At 39.4% G+C, this 21,368-nt stretch overlaps 1 protein-coding gene across 5 annotated transcripts in view; it reads right to left on the reverse strand.

Moving 5' to 3' along the window:
- Positions 1-21,368, reverse strand: part of KANSL1L (KAT8 regulatory NSL complex subunit 1 like) — a 60,389-nt gene that overhangs the window by 33,118 nt on the left and 5,903 nt on the right. For all 5 annotated transcript variants that reach the window (XR_005557865.1, XR_005557864.1, XR_005557866.1 and 2 more), the window contains 5 exons: positions 18,569-19,674; positions 6,602-6,743; positions 4,961-5,155; positions 3,826-3,947; positions 1,784-1,988 (listed from right to left, as the gene is read on the reverse strand). Coding sequence is in view for 1 of the 5 variants with exons in the window: in XM_039352953.1 (XP_039208887.1) it covers positions 1,784-1,988; positions 3,826-3,947; positions 4,961-5,155; positions 6,602-6,743; positions 18,569-19,674 (1,770 nt within the window). In the remaining 4 variants the exon portion in view is untranslated. The remainder of the gene's footprint in view (positions 1-1,783; positions 1,989-3,825; positions 3,948-4,960; positions 5,156-6,601; positions 6,744-18,568; positions 19,675-21,368) is intronic.

Raw genomic sequence — 21,368 nt, forward strand, 5'->3', positions numbered from 1 at the left:
TCATTGAAAAAAAAATGCAGCAAAAGGAGTTTTGTTAAAATAGTTTCTTTTCATATAAAGCAGAAACTGAATATAGAGTAGAAATTGAAGCTACATGTTAACAATACAAACTTTTTGTGGATTCTAGAGGCTAAAGTTTAGGATATATGATTATTTTGAAAGGAATTACATTGTCCTTAAAAGAACAGGTTAAAAATGTGTCGGTCTGGATCTGGTTTAATGATCACATTTCATCTGGGGCAAAAAGGGCCTTCAGCTTTGAATAATAAACCAATTTTGTCCATATTTCGAGAACAAAGATTTGGAATTGGTGGCACACATCGTGATAACCTCAAGATTAGATTACTGCAATTAGTTTTTTCTAAGTCAAATGCTTATTGTCTTTACAAAAGGTTTTTAGATGGTGAACCAAAAGGACTACTTAGAACTTTTCCTTACGTATGAGTCTTTTCTGAGAGTGCATCATGGCTCCCTCATCATTGTAGCAGCTCCCTTACAAAGATAGTATACATGAATTTGCTGTTAAACTTAATGAAGCCCATGTTCTTATATCTACTTATATGGGGCTAAACATGTACTATTTTTACAACAAACACATTCATGTCCCTTGAGTACATTGGATATGGCTAAAAGGACTCTAAAAACTATCATGGTTAAAGCTGAGTTGGGAATATACTGTATATGTTTTGTATTGACTTAAAACTTAAAGGATATAAAACTTGGTGGAAAATTACTTTTACGAAGATTGATATTCTCAAAAATTATACCGTTAGAATAAATTTCAATTAGTATTTATAACTAACAAGTTGTATTAGAAGCCGTGGACTTTCTATCTCCCGTTTAGCTGGACAAATTAAGAAAACTGATGCACAAAGATGCTCAGTAAGGTTGATATGCCAAGATGGTTGAGCTGCCACAAGTATAATTTTGAAATCGAAAAATATGTAATTACAAAAATGCCATAGGACCCGTATCTCAGAACATATTTTATGTGCAGACAGAATACTGATATTACAAATAAAATAGCCCCATTTTTGAATAAAACAGTGCAACTGAGAGCCACACATGTCAATATAATTCAGGTAACCTGTAAAGTAATCAGAACACATGAATCAAATTTTTGTTTTTAGTTGTTTTGTTATGGATAGACTTATTCAATTTTTCTACATTGTGATATGGCCTTATGGCTAATCAATAAAATGTTGTTATGGGTAGATTTTTGTGTTTCATGCATGACAATCATCCTAAGAACTAAGCAGTTTCTAAAAAAGTTAAACAGAATCTGACAAATGATAAAATACTTCCAAACTGATAAATAAGATTACTTAAAGAACTTATGAAGAAGTAAATTATTTTTGTTCTTACTTTTGATTTAAAAAAATGAAACCAAAAGTTAGGAACGTTGACTGCAAAACAGCAGATGGTTTCTGAGACCATCTTTATTTATAACAATTTAAATATTCTTTTGACAGAATTGCATGTACTCTTCTGCAATACATGCCTAATTTTGGTTTTGCATTTTGATTTTTACTTTAAGGCAGAACAGAATAATATGAATAATATTTGTTCTTTCATTGAAGCTAATTAAAATATGACATTTGCAAGATATAGTATATGAAAGTCTTGTGTATAGCCAGCCTCACATTTATCCTACATATTCAAGGTTCTCACAAAAACAGAAATAATATATATACATACAAACATACTGGGACTGACATATTGATGTATATATTGGCTGGAATCTTTACACTATATTAAAGAAAAGGGAAAAAAACATCTGTACCTGGTTATTCAAAGTAAAAGCTGTATTCATTCTATATGGCTTTCTCCTCTGGAAACTCAGAAGTGGTCTAGTGCGAGCAGATGTGCTCATCAGAGCAACAGTAGGTGTTTTCAGTTTCATCTTTTCTTTCCTTCTTCTCTTTAGATGTTGTTGATCAGCCAGGCAACTACTAGAAGATGAAATTTCTTCTTTGTTCTCTGATTCACTGAAATATATCTATTATTATCCCAGGTTGTCGAGAATATTAAAAAAACTTACACTACATATTAACTTACAATTAATATTAAACATATTAATTTAAAAAATCATAATTGTATCAGAATTAAGTAACTGATTTTTATGAATTATAGCACCAGATATATTAAAGTAATATAAAGAAGAGAGTGGTCTTGTTTTCTTTTGTCCTGAAGACAGAACAAGAAAAAATGCACTGAAACAACAGGTAAGTAGATTCAGCTTGGGAATTAATAGCAATTTCCTGATAGTAGTTATCAGTCACTTTTATAGTTTGCCTCATTAATTGTTAAATTCCTCTTCACAGGAAGTCTTCAAATAACTGTTGAATAACATTTTAGCAGATGCATTGAGCAAACTGTTGGACTACATGAGATAAATTCCAGCTCTAAGGATCTATAATAGTTGTTCTTTGGTTCATACATTCTTCTTTCTTATATTTAATATATGCATAAATAATATTCAGATATATTGTGTGACATTCCAGCATGAATTGTAAATAATGAGATTTTGAATCTTTTGGTATGGAACAGATTCCAGTGCCTCTAGTTTCCTTTTCCCATGAAAAAATCATCCACCTTCTACACACTGTGGGTATCTCCACAATGTACTTGCATTTGGTCCTAATTCCCCTAGCTGAGTCACATGGCTCAAAGTGACTTCCCACTCCCCACAGTTCTTGGCACCAAAAAGGTCCCTCTCCTTAAGTTGTGAAAAAGCCACCAAAGTAAAGAAGCTTCTTTGAGCTTCTCTGCAGTGTGAATGAGGTGACTCCACCTCCAGGTCAGCAAGTTGCTTTGCAGGTGAGGAAGATCCATTGTGACTGAGGGAGGGGAGAATGAACAAATGTAAATCCATTGCAAGATTATCTAAATTTTAAACATACATACATATACATACACATACAAGGGCAATTCAGAAATAAACCTCCGTTTAGCATGTGCGAAAAATAGGCGGGGATAGCGACGCCCATCCTATGGCACCGTGCGCAGTAGTTCAGTAGGGAGTGAGGAGTGGAAGGAGAAGGTTGTGTTTCAGTTGGCTCATCCACTAGATCAATTGTATTACTGCACGCACTTCACATAGAAAATCCTGCTAAATGTGAAGCGTGTGGAGTAATACAATTCCTGTGTGCAAAAAAACTTTCGGCAGCTGTGATTCATCAAACTGTAATGTTTACAGACCAAATGTGATGAGTGAAGGTGTCATACATCAATGGTGTCGCATGCTTAAAGATGGACAAACTGACATGCACGATGAGGCAAGAAGTGGCTGCCCATCTGTAGTCAGCAATGAACTCGTGCAGGAAATTGACAAAAGGTCCATGAAGTCTGTCAGTTCACAATATTTGCACTTTTTTTACACTTTCCCTAAATTTCTCTGTTTTGCATGAGGTAGTGACAGAAAATTTGGTATACCACAAGTTCTGTGCTTGTTGGGTACCAAACTATTTTCTGAGGAGCACAAAACAGACTGAATGGGTTCTGCTTTGGACTTTCTCAAGCGTTATGCTGAGGAAAGAGAGCAATTTCTTAACAGAATTGTGACCGGCGATGAGACCTGGGTGTTGTACGTGAACCCCAAAAACGAACAGCAATCAATGGTGTGATGTCATACACAGTCACCAAAGAAACCCCAAAAAGCTTGGCAAACATTGTCTTCTAGAAAAGTTATGGCAACAGTGTTCTGGGATGCCAAAGAAGTACTGCTAGTGAAATTCATGAAGCGTGGTTCGACCATCAATTCAGAAGTCTACTGTGAAACGTTACGAAAACTCAGACAAGCCATCCATAACAAATGACACCTACCGTAAAGAGATGCCATTAACCAATTCATTCTGTTTACAGATTTTTGAAGAAAATGAGGATGATGTTGGAGATAGATTAAGGGGAGCAATCAGACTGCTTATTATTTCACTCAGCTGAGCACTCTGAATGGTAGAGGGAGAAAAAAAATACATTCAATTTATATACTACAAATGCTTAACTAAAGAAATCAGTTGTGTCCATATTTTACCTAAACTCCATGCTTCATAACTGAACTATACCAATATTAAGTGAAGAGTTAATTTGAATTTTTAAAATGCCCTGCAAAATAATAAAGACCATATCAAATTCAAATCCTAAAGAGATTTATGAAAATCTAGAAGACATTGATATATGCAAAAACCAAAACAAATTACAACTGTGTTGTGCATATTCCTTATTGAGAAATAATCACTCAGATCTTGAGGGCTCTATTATGGCTGCTAACATATGATTGACTTAAGGTAATTTTTTGATAGAAGCATATTTGAACAGTTGCTAATCTTAAATTGAATACTACCTGTAAAGTTCAAGGAAAAGCCAGGTCAAGGATTGTAATTCTCTTTCTCTATAAATCTGAAATATTTCTCTTTTTGCACTGATAAGTATTTTACCAATAAAGACCTTCAACATGGTATAAGCAGAAGTTATACCATGGTGGCGCAGTGGTTAGAATGCAGTCCTGCAGGCTACTTCTGCCAACTCCTTGCTGCCTGCAGTTTGATCCAGACCAGCTCAAGATTGACTCAGCCTTCCATCCTTCCGAGATCGATCGGTAAAATGAGGACCCAGATTGTTGGGGGCAATATGCTGACTTGTAAACCGTTTAGTGAGGGCTGTAAAGCACTGTGAATTGGTATATAAGACTAAGTGCTATTGCTAAGCACTATTATATTTCATCCTTACAGAAAATTAATGAAGATATAAAGAGACAAGTACAATTTAAATCTAGAATTTCCTTAAACTCCCCTCCTACTAAGTAAACATAATACATTGCCTGCTAACTATATTGCCACCACTTTTTCATCTGGGAGAAATATTTAGAAAAATATTATTTTTATGGATTATGAGTTAAAACATAAATTAATTTTAAAATATATTAACTATTGTGTACATTGTGTTAGTTTCATTTAATTACCTGTTTTTCAATATTACGAAGAAGCAAAGTTGGACTGCTGGGTGACATTTCAAAATCATGTTCTGGCCAAACATCCTGCCTTTGTAGGAAAGCTTGTGAATTCCCTGTAGAATTCAATGCCTCTTGATCTGGTAATTGTGTACGTTTCTTCAAGATGTCTTTTGGGACTGAACATTCTTCTAAAATCACCATTCCCTAAACAATAGTAAATTAGCACAATCAGACTGATAATCAGAGTCACCTCGTAGGGGAGAGAGGAAGCATAAAAATTAATTAAAATAAATAAAAATAAAAAACTGAAATGTAACACGTAAACTCCCCAAATATTAATTGAAAGTTCCACAGAAAAACTGGGACATTGCTGGGGGCAGAAGAATGATACCAAATAGCTTTTTATTTAATTATATTAACTAAAAATAGCAGGAAATAATTATAATGTACTCCCTATCAATTGCATTAATCAATTTTATTAAATACGTATCTTAGTTCTAAAGTTCAAACTTCAAAAACAATCAGTTTTCAATATGGACCTTAAGGGACTTAATCAAACAACCTTACATAGGTGTCTTATTATATTCTAAATTATTTTGCATAGGACTGCCTATATTTAAAATATAAGAGAATTGCCTTTCTCACTGATTTACAGGCATATTTATACCTCTTTTTATTGCCACTAGCCTTAGTGATCAGTATACATGCATTCAGGATAAGCTTTTGTCACTGCACCTTTTTCCTGGGACAATTTAAGCTGGAAAAGTGATGCTGAAACAGCCCTGCAGCAAGATTAATTGGGCAATCAAACAATTCTAGTAAAAAGCAGAGCCTTTCAGTATATAGCGGCTAATAAACACTGGAATGTCTCACCAAAGAACTAATCAGGCCTGAACCTCCTTTTGCCTTCTAAGCCAGATAAAGTCAGCCAGGCAAGGACATACTATTCTATCTGGGATTTGTTTTATTTTTTGGTTTTGGTTTTCTGATATACAGTAATATTCAAACTTCTTCTCCCACTAGCAAGAAAAAGATGGAAATCCTGGCAAGAAAACATGCTCCTTAGTTCTCCTCTGGACAAAGATTAATATGCATAGTAGTTTATAAAAATATTGATTATAAGTATCAGGAATTAAATGTTTTTTTTTTTAAAAAAATCCTTCCATATATTAAGTTACACTAAATTAAAAATTGAAAATCTAAATTTACTGTAAGTAAAAGTTAGGAAGCAAAAAATAATGGAAGATGTTTTGGCTTACTGCAATCAATCTGCTAAGTATATAAAGCTGTGTTTTTGTTCCTCCATGTTTATGTATTATCCATTATTTCCTATCAAGTACTCCAGAAAAAAATATAACCAGTGTAATTATAGCAACTAAATATGAAATTAAAATTTTTTATCTTTTCAAGGATCACATTTCTATACACGTTGTCCCTTATTTAGGCTATAGGAATGTACCCAAGGATTTCCATTAACCTTTGAATAGGAGGGGAGATTGTGAATAATGTTTACCACTATCAGACAACCCTTTCATTTGCCATTTAAGATTTCTCAAAAGATTTCTGTATAGAATTCATGGATTGCATAGAAAATATCTATCAAAACTTTAACATGTTTTTAAATAAATATATTTAATTAATTCATAATACCTTGGTGGCACGGATCTGTCTGTGAAGGTCAGTAAGTTGTTGAATTTTGTATTCCAGCTCAGAAATCTGATCCTGAAGCCATGTCCACTGATAGCCAACTTTAGCTCTTTCTACCAACCATTTCCAATCAGATCTACAGTTACTAAGATAGAACATTGATTAGTCAACAATGATCATCTCTGCTCATTTTATAAAAAATAATTTATATATTCTGAATTTTTATTTAAAAATCACGTTTTAATAAATTAACTGAGCCAGATTATTTTTAAAACTTCTGTAAGACGCATGAGTTTTCACATTTAAGAGTAACACATCTTTTTTTAAATATAAATATAATAGAAGGTTTATACTACTGTAGTCTAGACTTGAGGCTGCATACATATTCTGCATTACTATTTTGATGTATATCCCATTTTTCAAACACTAGTGCATTCATAAGTGCTTATCTCTGGCTAAAATTTTAGATGGTAGGCAATAAATTAGCATGAATCAAGATGATAAGGGGGTCTGGAGGCTAAACTGTACATTGAACAGTTGACAGAACTAGGTATGTGTAGTCTAACAAAGAGGACTAGGGATGACATGATAAGCAGTCTTCTAGTACTTGAGGGGCTCTCATAGAGAAGAGGAGGTTGACCTATTCTCCAAAGCATCTAACAGCAGGGCAAGAAATAATGGATGGAAGATCATTAAAGAGAAATCCAATCTAGAAATAAGAAGAAATTACCTGATAGTGAACACAATTAATTAATTAGAGAGGCTTGCCTCCAAAAATTGTGGGTTCTCCAACACTGGAGATTTTCATAAAAAGATTGGACAACCATTTGTTCAGAACGGTGTAAGGTCTCCTGCTTGTAATTCTATGTTCTATGTTGGTATTCTATGTTTTTATTAAAGGTAAATTAACATTTGTGATATAATTCTAGATCAGTTAAATATGAGCAGTTGATAACCTTAGTACTGATTTCTACTAAACAATTCTTCAGGATATTATTCATTGTATTTGGTTTTCTGCATTAGATAACTTCTTTTCATTCATTTAATGTTTTATTATTGTTCAAGCAATACATTTCTATTTTTCTTAAGCAAAGCAGATTTAAGAATACCAACTAGAAGTCAAAAGACATGATGAGAACTGTTTAATCTCACAACACATTGACAGACTCAACATAGTTTTAGCTGGGAAGCTATGAGCATTCTAGACCAGATTAAATCCAAAAAACAGGAATCGCTGGAAGCTTGGCATTCAGACAAATCAGCCATTAGTGGACACCTAAACTAGTTTATACACCATTCAAAAGAGCTAATAAAAAAAGTAAACAAAAAGACCACAATACATCCTTTCCTGCAGTCAACACCCAGCTAAACAGGGATTACCAGCACACAAACAAGTAAGCAAGCAGAAAACAATGCCCTAATCAAGGAATTACCAAGCAGAAAACCCCCAACCCCACCAACACAGACAAAACAAGCTATTGTATGTAAACAGGATTCTATAGTATAATCCTCAGACTGACTGTCTGTCTATCTTCTCTTCTGTTGGAATTATTGTTTAAAACAAATGTTTAATAATAGAAAAAATATTCTACAATTAATGTAATAATTATCATTTAGAAAGCATTTTAGAATTTATTACAAACAGATTCCAAATATATCATTTGGGGAGAAAACGATACATTGGAGCTAAAATGATATAGGGGCTAAAATCCATCAATAAAAACATTCAATTCTAATCCATCCTCAGTTATCGAAGCTCATGGAGTGGTATTGACTTCAGTGAAACCTACCTCATAGATATGTTTGTTGTTGTGTGATAAAGTAGGACAGAATACAATATAGCCTGAGTTGTTATATAAAAGTGGGATATAATTCTAATAAACAAATTTAAGAAATAAGCTTGTTACTTGAATATTAATGAGCAACGTGCTAGAATTTAAATCTCACATGTTCCTGAAAGCCAAAACATTAAACCAAAAAAGCCTTGAAAATATATGACTTTATCCTTATTGCTAAGATGACAAGTTGAAAGTGTATAGATAGCAGTAAAGAGAATGTGGACTCAGAAAAAAACAAATATATTCCAGGCTGCGAAATGTAATGCCTCATATGGTTCTAAATTCTGCTGTATATAGTTATAGCTCAAACCTTAAAAGAGTTCTAGCCCAAGACAAAAAAATTTTTTAAATAAAGCAAAACATCAAATTGAGGAAAAACAATAGAATATCCAAGTTAGCCCATATGCAGCCTCCCAAACATCTGGCTTTAAAAAGAAATTACCAAATTGTAATTTTTGGGCACTGAAGAATATTATTAAATATATGGCTTGAAGAATAATTACATTAATCGTATTTAATTTCAACTATTGTGATTATTGTCCCAATCATATTATGAAATCAACATTTTATTTCTATTTGGAATAAAACATAGCCTGCAGCACATTAATAAAAGACAATCTAAACAGGGGCCCCCAACCCCCCCCCCGGTCCGCAGCATGCTAGCAACCAGGCCTCACAAACAAGCAAAGTCCAATTCACGAGATGCAGGCAGCATACAAAACCACGCACTCTCTGGTCCGTGGAAAAACCTCTATCCATGGAACCGGTCCCCGGTGCCCAAAAAGTTGGGGATCTCTGGTCTAAAACAGTAGATTATTCATAGTATAGGCCATAATATTTAGGAGCTGAAGAATGTATTAAATTGCAGAATAGAATATGTAACAATTTAACAGTCCTCAAACCATTAAGTTAATGATTTTCATGCAGTTCTTTGGCTTTGGTATGCATGGCAAGGTGCCTGAGCTGGCAGCTGCAGGAAAATCATTTTTCTGTGCACTAATGGAAAAAGTATTGCTTTGGTAGAACATGTGATACAGATCCTAATCCTGGACAAACTCACTTTAACTATTGGTGGTAATACACACAAGGTATTGACTTTATATCTAACAATGATTGGAATCATCTCACATGATAAAGCAAAAAAGAGCGTTGTCTTACCTGAACGCTTTTTCTCAGCAGGATGGTGTAGACTCCACTGATTGGGTAATTTAATCCCACCTGCTCAGACTAAGACAAAAAAACTCTGCCACGCCTCCTTCTGGGTGTGACTTCCCAGTTTTTGTCGAGGCGAAGCTACCGGACGCAAGGCTCCAAACAAAAAAGGAAGACACAGGCCTAGACTAACACTAACAGGGTGGGTGTGGAGTCTACACCATCCTGCTGAGAAAAAGCGTTCAGGTAAGACAACGCTCTTTTCTCCATCAGGATGGATGTAGACTCCACTGATTGGGACATACCAAAGCTGCTCATGTCCCTATAGGGAGGGAGTCTAGGCTTGTGACCCCTGAGAACCCACTATTTGCTGTAGGACTCTCCTACCGAAAGCAGCCTCAGCTGCTGCAAATTGATCTATCCTATAATGTTTTATGAATGAGGAAGGAGAGGACCATGTCGCAGCCCTGCAAATCTCCTCGAGTGATGCCTGGGTAGACCAAGCCGCTGAGACAGCAGCACTACGTGTAGAGTGAGCAGTAATATGTGAAGGTACTGGAAGGGACTGGGAAATATAAGCCCTGGAAATACACATCCTTATCCACCGACCAATGGTGGAAGAAGAGACCTTCCGACCCATAGTTGAGGGTTGAAAGGACACGAATAATGCCTCGGACTTCCTGAAGGTCGAGGTTCGTTTAATGTAATGGCGCAGAGCCCTGCGCACATCCAACATATGCCACCGTCTCTCCAGATGATGGGAAGGGTTAGGACAGAAGTTAGGAAGGACTAGTTCCTGCGAGCGGTGAAACCCTGTATTGATCTTTGGAACAAATGCAGGATCCAACCTGAGGACCACTCTATCCTCATGGAACATGCACAAGTCCTCCCTGACCGACAGGGCCGCCAATTCTGAAATCCTCCTGGCCGACGTGATGGCCACTAGGAAGGCTACCTTCAATGTAAGGAAGTGAAGGGAGCAAACTTTCAGAGGTTCAAATGGAGAGGACGTTAAAGCCTGTAACACCTTAGAGAGGTCCCAGGATGGATAACGATGAACCGTGGGGGGCCCTACATTGGCCGCACCCTTGAGAAAGGCACTGACTGCTGGGTGTTGGGACAGGGAAACCTGGTTGTCACAGGTGAGAACTGTCGACAAGGCTGCTATCTGCCTACGTATGGTGCTGGTTGACAGACCTCTAGTTAACCCCTCAAGTAAGTAATCTAATATGTCTGGGATGGAGACAGCAAGCGGTGAAAGCCGCTTTTTGGTACACCAAGAGCAAAAACTTCTCCAAGTGGCGTCATAGATTCTGTTGGTCGAGGGACGCCTCGAGGCCTGGATGACGGAAATAACCCCAGAGGAGAAAGACTGTTTGGTCAGACTCTCCCGCTCAAGTGCCAAGCGGCTAATTGGAGCCACTGTGGATCCGGATGTTGGAGGTTCCCCTGGCTGAGAGCTACTCGGTCCGGGGGAATCTTCCATGGAGGTGAAATTGACAGGTCCACCAGGTCGGCAAACCACGGGCGTCTTGGCCAAAATGGAGCCACTAAGATTAGCTCTGACTGTTCCTGGATGAGCTTGCGAATGGTCGCTTGTATTAGTGGAAGAGGAGGGAATGCATAAAGTACGCCCTCCGGCCATCTGCTCCGGAGGGCGTCCGTTCCCTCCGCCCCCCTCGCCGGAAACCTGGTAAAAAATCTGGGGAGCTGTGCATTGATCGGAGAGGCAAAGAGATCTAGGATGGGCTGTCTGAACCTGCGTGATATTTCCTGGAATAGGATTGAGTCTAGCTTCCACTCTGAGTGATCCACTGTGACCCTGCTCAGGGAGTCTGCCTGTTGATTCGCCTCCCCCGATATGTGCTCTGCCCTGATGGACCTCAGGTTGGACTCTGCCCACAGCTCTATGGCCTGGGCTTCCTGCATGAGTGTCCAAGAGTGGGTGCCCCCTTGTTTGTTTACGTGAGCTTTGGCCGCAATGTTGTCTGTCAGGATTAATACGTGTTTCCCTGATACCAGGGGGGAGAATCTTTGGAGAGCCAGGTGGATGGCCCTGAGCTCCAGCCAATTTATATTGTGAGCCAGGTCTGAACTGGACCACTGACCCTGGGCTAAGTGGTTCAGAATATGACCGCCCCAACCGAACAGACTGGCGTCTGTGGTGAGGGTGATCCTGGTGGGTTCCTTGAACAGAGTGCCCTTGGACAAGGCGGACGAGGTCCACCATAGGAGGGAGGACAGAGTGTGATGGGGAACCCTGACCTTCCTGTTGGAGGCGCTGATGTTGCGTTTCTGAAAAGGAAGAAGGAACCACTGGAGGTTCCTGGAGTGCAGTCTGGCCCAAGGAACGATGCCCAGGCAAGAGACCATCTTCCCCAGGAGTTGGGATAATTGTACCAGGGGTACTCTTTTTTCCCCTCGGATCTGCAGTGTCAGCTTCCGGATGCTGACTTGTCGCTCCTGGGAGAGATATACCTTGCATAGGCTGGAATCTATCAGAGCTCCTAGATGGAGCAGACGTCTTGTAGGTGTGATGTGACTCTTTTTGAAATTCACGGAGAACCCGTGATCCTGAAGTGTTTGAATAGTGATTGCCAGGTCCGACTGCCCTGATTGGAAAGATTTGGACTGTATCAGTATGTCGTCCAGGTAGCACTGTACCCGTACGGGTATCATCCTTAGATGAGCCGCCAGCACGGCCAAGATTTTTGTGAAGACCCTCGGGGCCGAGGATAGGCCGAAGGGAAGAGCCCGGTACTGGTAGTGTTTGTGTGCGTAACAGAACCGCAGGAACCTGCGGTGTTCCTGGATGATAGGAATGTGTAAGTAAGCCTCTGTCAGGTCGATGGAGGAAAGGAAATCCCCCTTCCTGATACTTGCCAAGATGGACTTTAGGGTCTGCATCTTGAACCTCCTGTAAATGAGGAAGTAATTTAGACCCTTTAGGTCCAGTATCGCCCTCCAACCGCCTGAGGCTTTGGGAACTACAAACAGGATGGAGTAGAACCCTTCCCCGATCTGTTCCTGAGGAACCCTTTCTATGGCTCTGATCTCTAATAAATGAGCGATGGCTGTTGTGATTAGTTGTGTTTTTGATGTATTGTTTGAAACCGGGCACTGTATAAAACGATCTGGGGGAGAAGATCGAAACTCTAGGGAGAGACCCTGTCTTATGGTCTCTCTGACCCAGGCGTCTGTGGTTGTGTTTTCCCAAACGTCGTAAAACAGTGCCAGTCGACCCCCAATGGGGTAGTCCTCCTTGGCGTCACTTGGACCGCCTGTAAGGACGACTGCCTGATCCCCTGAAGGGACGCTTGGTCTGGAACTGACCCCTGGCTGCACTACTCTGGCGGTCCTGTTGCCGATCCTGTCTGAAAGAATAGGATTGCGAGCCTCTGGGCCAATCCCAGGACTGCCCTGCCCGAAAGGGCTGTCTCCAATCCCAGGAACCGCTGGGACGAAATGATGGCCTACGGAAGTCCTGTTGGGGCCGCCTTGCGCTTGTCCTTGCCCTCAATGATATGAGGCTCTAGGACCGGACCAAAAAGGTGGGTGCCACTGTACCTAGATGTTGCTAAGCGCCACTTTGCCTTTAAATCCGTGCGCCATTGCTTCAACCAGAGCAGCCTACGTGACGCCACTGAGGCTGCAATGGATCTGGCTGAACATCTAGCCGAGTGTAAGGATGCATCCGCAATGTATTCGGATGCTGCCACTATTTTCCCTATTGTTTGGTGCGCTCTGACCTGATCCGGCGGAATGAGCGTCTGGAGTTCCTGCAACCACATAATTGCCGAGCGTGCAAAGAAGGAGGATGAGGTTGCCGCCCTTATGGCCCAAGCCGAAGATTGGTGAGCTCTACGAAAAGAGAACTCGAACTTTTTGTCCTCTGCCTTCAAGAATTCAGCCATGTCCCCCGGGACGGCGGTATTGGAGAACAGAGAGGTCAGCGGAGCGTCTACAGATGGGACTTCTAGAAGAGAAGCGAAAGAAGAAGAGACATTGTAAAGTTTCTTGTCTAAACTGCTCTGTGAAGGAGTGGTAGCAAGGGATGCCCACTGCTTTTCCACCGTAGACCTGAAGACTAGTGGGCATGGAATCTGCGGTTCCTCCTTGACCTTTTCCGCAAACAGAGGGTTAGCTTCCCGGTTGGATGAGGAAGAAGGAGTCTCCTCCTGGGCTGAGGTAAGTTTTACCATGTCAATAGCCCTTACGAGGAGTGACCGAAAAATGGCCGGATCGAAAAGCCCGGAAGAGGTCACCTGTTCAGGAGCTGGATCCCCCTCCTCAGACAAGGGAGTGTCTGCAACTCCCAGTTCCACTGATCCCTCCTCCCCTAATTGTGAGGATGTCTCCGAAACAGCAGAGCTAGGTCTAGTATCACGCTCCACCAGAGGTGGGGGAATAGATGCGGGAGGAGTAGGATGGGACTGCACCTGGCTACTCTCAGTTGATGACATAAACTGCCTGAATGCTTGGTGCATGAAGGCCTGGAATTGAGCCTGGGACCACATTTCCCCTTGGTCCCTGGAACTGACCCCAACCTCCGTTGAGGCACACCTGGTCTCAGGTGGTTGGTGTGCTGATGAAGGAGAGGAGCGAGGAGGACCTACCTGCTCGGTTTCCCCCCGAGGAGACCAAGGTCTTGGGGCATCCTGAGATGATTCAAATTGAGGTTCTGTCAAAGGAGTATCCAGTGGGGCGGGGGAAACCGTTTCAGTCCCACTGGATCTGAGCCTTTGTGCCTTGGAGAATTCTCTCTCCAATGCTAAGTGTCTCCTTGTGGCCTCTCGCCCGGCTGATTTGGAAGTATCTTTGGAAGACAGATGTTTGGTTTTAGCTTTTTTCTTCCCCCCCCCCCATGTCCAATTCTTCAGATCTGCGCTTTGCTTGAGCGGGGGGGACACTAGATTGAGAAGCCTGGGGCGAGGATCTGTCTGCCATTGCTGTCTAGGTATTCCTGGACAGTAGTACCTAGAAATGGGGGGAGGAACCCAACACGCAGATCACAGTCAGAGATGGAAAACCGATCCTCGCTCTGAACAGAAGTCAATGGCAAGAACAGCCAGACAGTGTTCTAATGCTGTCTGTACAGGCCTTGTGACAAAAAGTCACGGGCTAAACTGAGAAACAGGTGGACAATAAAAGAATCTCTTCGCTCTTCTCTTCTAGGCCTTAGGACCAGTTAATAACACCTTGGTCTGCTCAAATGCAGCCAAGGCCCACACCTGGAGTAGCCCCCTCAAGTTTGACCACAACTCCTGTGGATACAAAAATATCTTCCCCCCTGAACAGGTCTGCTCACAGACCAAGTGACACAGGCAACAACTATGCGTCCGCAATAATGCAGGAATAACTGCCAATGATTATGCAAAAATTTCAATTAGGCCTCCAAAATGGCGTCCGCCACGTGGGACCTCTAGAAGCAGCCGCGCTAGACCATGCGGTCAAAATGGCGGCCGCCAGGCCTTAAGGCCTGGAGAAGCAAAACCCTGTCGTATTTTAAACAGGAGAATCAATTACACAGCAGGGGAATACAAGGCTGATTTGGGATTCCTCCCCCAGTCCCCAAGCACTTGCGATTAGTAGCGCAGCCCCTGCTGCGATCCAGATAAAGCTGCAGTCAGGAATTCTCCCTCAAGGCCTCGAGGCAAGTAAATCACTCAGGAGGTCTCCCAGTTGAAAAGCCGACCTCCGCTACCCAGCTGAATTGGCGGAATCGCAAAGAGGCTACAGATCGTCGGAACGGGAGCTCCCTAACGAACGAAGCCTGCAGCCTCCTTTTCAAAGCCCAAAGGGCTGCAGGGGAGGGAGGACAGAGTCCCTATCCCCCCCAACGCAATCCTCTTAATTTGGAAGTGAAGCCGAATTAATCTAATTGTTAATCAATTTGAATTTAAAGTATCCAATTTTAATTTGAATAGCCTAAAAGAAAAAAGGAAAGAATCAAACTTAGCTAGGAGCCTTCTGAAAAGCGTCTTGCTGAGCACGAGACTAAGACAAAAACTGGGAAGTCACACCCAGAAGGAGGCGTGGCAGAGTTTTTTTGTCTTAGTCTGAGCAGGTGGGATTAAATTACCCAATCAGTGGAGTCTACATCCATCCTGATGGAGAAAAGAATGGTTTCTGTTGTTTATTTTACTTCCTCTATTTCAAGATCTGGAGAAAGTGTCATTCTGATAGATGCTATATTTTGCTCTTTGAGTATTTGTACTTGCAAAATATTTGCCATATACTTTGTTACCTCCACTAGTAAATCATGAAGTGGAAGACACTACAGCATTCTTGTGTGTGGCAATGGGCAAACTGATACTATAATGTGATTTTTCTATTATAATGTGTGTATTCTCCTTTATATATAGCTCGTATAAGTTATCAGCATATTATAGGCCGTATCTAGTATGTGTTGTAGGATTTTTTTTTTCAAATAATGCTTTTAAACACTTGCATTATAGTTACATCTAATTTTTATCATATTTGCATAAAATGCCAAAATGTCTAAAGAATCTTACAATTAGAGTATGATTAGTCACAACTTGTATAATTTTTGGAAGGAGTGTGTTATTAATGTATGTGTTATTAATATGCCTCCAAAGAACTCAAGACATTTTTTACATAGTAATAACTTCTAATTACCATCTATTTTAGTTCTATCTGTTACAGTGTTCAACTTTCTGTTGGGTATTTAGGTTTTCAAAAATTGAAAACAGTCATTATTATCTCTTTGTTTTAGAAAGTCTTATTGTAGCCTGAAACTCTTGTTGTAGCCTGAAATGTTTGGCACAGAACAAATTACAGTGAAACTTCGGTACTCACTGTAATTGGTTCCAGGAGGCGCAATGAGTACCAAATAAAATTTTCCCATAAGGGATAATGCTGATATCGACACATCTAGCTTGTGTGGTAAGTATCAAACAAGCAATCATTACTGGGACAAAATGCTCGCATCAAAATGTGTTGAGTACAAAATTTGATGAGTTTCAAAGCAGATACCACTGTAATTCTATGAAACAATTGGATAATTTAGGAAGCAATAATGCCATGTCCTGAATTTTTCTTTCTCTATTTTGGAAATTCTTCTCCAGATGATACTGAATATTAATTTCTATAATTCCTGGGTATATGCCATCAATGTAAAAGAAAAGGAATGCATAGCTGAAGAGTCACAAATTCTGCATCCCATACTTCAGTCTTTCTGATACTCACTGGTATTAAAAAATGGCTAACAAAACTAATCCCTGCAGTTTTCTTAGCAAGATATATAGTTTGTCATTGCCTTCTTCCTAGAGCTGAGACAGAATGATTGGCTCAAACTCATCCAGCTGGTTTCATGCCTAAAGCAGGACTAGAAGCCATAGTCTCCTGGTTTTTGACTTGGTGCCTTAACCACTACATCAAACTGGCTCTCAAAATAAAAATATAAAATGCCTTTTGAGAGTTAAGTATATACTAATTTGAACAGCTAGTACAAAATTAGGTGATTGGATCAACTATATACATGTTCACATAAAATCAGAACCAAGTTGTGTACAAAATACCTATTTACTGGACAAATACTTACCTAACAGAAAATTTTGACATTCCCAACATAATACATATTGGGCATTTTTTTTTACATTAAAGCACTTTAATAGCTATGTAAACACAGCTTAGAGAATTGGCAACTGTACTTCGCTTTCCATGATATGCTTAATGCTTAAAATTTAGAAAACATAGTTGTTTTACTTACACAATAGACCAGGCATGTCAAACTTGCAACGTCACGTGACGTCGTGCGACGTATCGCGACTTTTTCCCCATTGCCGGCAATAGGAGGCAGTTTCGTTGTGACGCATCCAGCCCATGGGCCAGCAGTTTGACATGCCTGCAATAGACTATGTAACACTAAACTAACTTCTTTTTTTAGCAGTCCCCTAGCTCGTATCCTCGCATCTTCTTTTTTTAGCAGTCCCCTAGCTCGCATCCTCGCATCTTCTTTTTTTAGCAGTCCCCTAGCTCGCATCCTCGCATCTATCTATCTATCTATCTATCTATCTATCTATCTATCTATCTATCTATCTATCTATCTATCTCAGAATTAGTCTGAAAGGGACAATTTACAAGTCTAACTATACAGAAATCAAAGTATCCCCTACAGCTGGTCCAGGCTTTACTCGAACACTCCCACAACAGAGGAGCTTTTTATTTCTTAGGATGTTTTTCTATAATTTAAATACATTATTTCATATCCTATGCTCAGAAACAATGGAAATTAGATCTCGATAATCTTGTGTGTATTATCTTTCTAGTATCTGAAGAATGCTATTACTTTTCCCTTAAGTCTCCTTTTCTCAAAGCTAAACAATTCTTATCCTGTGGGTCTGAAGTTTCTGGTCTCTTGATCATCCTTTTTTTTTTTTTTTCCTGAATCTGTTTCAGTTGTTTGACTCCTTAATATAGCATGCCCTGGTTTAATTCTTACGATTTTCTGTAATATAACTTAACAAAATCATTGCCAGCATGTTAGCTCAACACTTTTTCCCCAGTTGTTCTTCTAAAACCATCTGGGAGCATGACCTAGCAAAAGTTATTTGTACTCTGTGTGGATTCTTCTAAAGGGAAAATATATTTTCCATTACAGCTGGAGTGTGGGGGAAAAATGGGTAGCTGAGAAAAATAAGTTATATGAAGGCTAAACAATGAAACTCAATTAAACAGAACCACAAAATCCCTCCATTCAGTATAAGATATTTACCCATTTTCCCCATTGAGAATGACTGATACAAGCAGTCTTCCAGGTTTTCAGTCACTGGGTATACGTAAATTTACCATTTAGTAAAACTGGCTCAAAAGATCTGCAGATCTTGGCTTTGAGTTTATCATTAACATAATAATTTATCTTTAATGCAAATATTTAAGTATGGGCATTGAATTTTTAAGTATATAAAACTGTTAGCAGATCTGTAGCACTGATATTTTAAAAAGCTTTAATGCTTACATTGGCACAATTGTTTTGGAAATCTGTTCATCATCATCTTCACTAGAACTGCTACAAGTTGCTTCAGAATCCAAACTTCCTTCCACTTGAGACAGCAGTTCTGCTGTAGAACAAGCAAACAGCTTGATTTCATCAGATGCAGTACCCAAATTAGACCATGTGTCTTTACTCCTATTAGCTTCTAGGCTGTTTTCAACTTTAACCGTAGTACATTTTTCATAGTTTCCATCCAAAGGATTGTTTGTATCATGAAAAGCTTTCACTCTCTGCAGCTGATGTTTCACAAAGCATTTCATCTGCTGGTCACAATGTTTGACAATATGCTTTGCCAACAAAATTTGCAAGTGTTTCTGACTTCTTTTGGCCTGGTTTAACAAAGCCTGTTGCTTGTTTACACACTGAAGTAAGCGAAAATTTAATTCCTGTTCTTTGCTGCCAGGATTGCAATTTACTGTTACTTCTGGGGCATCATGGAACATCTGATGGAACAGGTCTCCTTTTTTTGTATCAGGATTAACAAATAAAGCCTTGCCACAAAAGCCATTTCTCCGATACCACTTACAGTTTGGAAACTGCTTTTCTTCTGTGTTCTTCAATTCACTTAAGTGTAAATCCAGTAATTTCTCTGTTTCCAGAAAGCTTTTCTTTGTTCCTGATAAAACATCCCTTCTCATCTGTTCTCCAGATTCTGAATTAATACTCTGATTGAAATGTGTATTAGTGCTGTTACATACAGGATTTCTCAACTTGGAGCAATTATGCTCTTCTAAGTTCTTCTGGATACAATTACTGTTTACACTGAATGTTAAATTAGGACTCATTAATAAAGAACAATGTTTAGACGACTGGGGATCAAAGTATTTTAAATTAAAGCAATCAATATTGTGGTTGACTTGAGAAGCAGGAAACCCCAAAATAGAACAAGAAAAACTTGTAGTAGAACCATCATTTATCTTCTCTTTTACTGGTCTAGTACTTTCCATTGCTAGTGTTTCACTAGACTCCATCTCTCTTGAAGGTAAAGAAGATATATAGACACTATGACTTTTCATTGCTTTCTCTTGGACAGCAGGTGTCATAGCTGTTGTAAATTGCTTACAGCAAACCTGTAATAAAAGGAAACAATGAATAAGACTGTCAAATAAAACTGGTGGAAGTAAGTCCATAACCAAACAAAAAACAAAAAAAAAACCTCAAGATGAATAACATCAGATAGAAGTTCAACAAATCCAGCTTTTGCCAACTTGGGCACCCTCTATATTTTGGGACTTCCATAATTATCAGCAATAGCCATGTCGATTAACTAATTCTGGGAAATTAAAGGCTCATTTCCAGAGAGTATTTTGTAGGAGCAAGCCTAACAAATGTTTCTTCCATTACATATTCTGATATTCACTTTTCTATTGATTTCCTTCTGATATACTAATAAGGACTAGAGTTGCACACATTTGCACACTGAATTATATATTATCCAAAATCGAATGCCGTTGACCATGAACAGTCAAAATTATTTAATCTTAATACTTTGCAATCCTAAACACACTTAATGACATGAATGTATTCCAAAGTAAACTTGAATATAATTGCACTGTAACTATAATATTAAACTTATTTAACTGAAATAACTTTTCTTAGTAAATTTGGATGAGATTACAAAATAATCTATAATATTCTGTGACATTCTACAAAATGTTTTAAGATAATGATGCTGCTAACACAAAACATATTTGTAAATTGTAAGCATATATTTTAAAAGGATAAACCAAAAAGATGGCAACAACATTTCATGTAGTCACTTTGACTGTATTAAGAACTCTAATTTTGTGTGTGTTTACAAAATACCAGCTTGTGGCAAAGAATACAAAGAAAGGGGAGAAAGGAAACCATTGGCATTCCCTATCCCCATGAAAACTTATTATAAGACTAGTCACTTTTTCACTAGAACTCTTCAAAATACATTGATTTCAGTGAGACAATCTTAGAATTTTAAAAACTATAAGATATCTTATTTAGAAGACTACTTCAGCTTACAATATTTTTAAAGCTCCACTTTCATAATCAGAATGGTACTGATTATAATATTGTTGGCATACCTTGGTAAGGTGGTAACACCTAGCTCAGTGGTGGCGAACCTATGGTATGGGTGCCAGAGGTGGCACTTGGAGCCCTCTTTGTGGGCACACGTGCGTTGCCCCAGCCTTGCCTCCCCCTGCGAACTCTTCTCCAGCAGCCCCCTTGAAGGAGAGTCGCCCTTGAACGTGGCCCACACGGAGCAGCACAGCCAAGGACATGGCAGCCAGGCAGTGTAGACAAGACTCTCTCCTCACACCCCATTATGCAGTTGAAGCTGCAAGACACGGGGAGAGGGTGTGACCACCATAGTGCTGCTGGGCTGCCTGGGTGATCTGCGGCAGGCCCTGGAGGCGGTGAGTGGTCCTGTGGGCAGGCGGGGCGGGGGGGGGGGGCAGAACGGGGGTGGAGCAGGGAGGTGGAGCAGAGGCAGGGCCAGTTTTTGGGCACTTGGTCTCTAAAAGGTTCGCCATCACTGACCTAGCTGATTTACCTTGAAAGCTAATTATGATAAATTATGGTCATTATTTGGATGATATACTGATCAGGAAATTAAAAGAAACATTTGAGAAAAATCAAGTTTATTTAAGAGCATTTTAATATTTTTACTCTTTGCATAGTCTTGGTTATTATGACAGGGAGACGAAACAACGAAAGATGTAAAATAGGATTCTCTGTCAATGGATGAGAAAAACACTGCCTAAAGCTTGGAAATTTGACGTATCTTTCA

Source organism: Crotalus tigris, unplaced genomic scaffold (genome assembly GCF_016545835.1).
Source record: "Crotalus tigris isolate CLP2741 ecotype Arizona unplaced genomic scaffold, ASM1654583v1 scf7180000018485.2372832, whole genome shotgun sequence".
NCBI classification, from domain to species: Eukaryota; Metazoa; Chordata; class Lepidosauria; order Squamata; family Viperidae; genus Crotalus; species Crotalus tigris.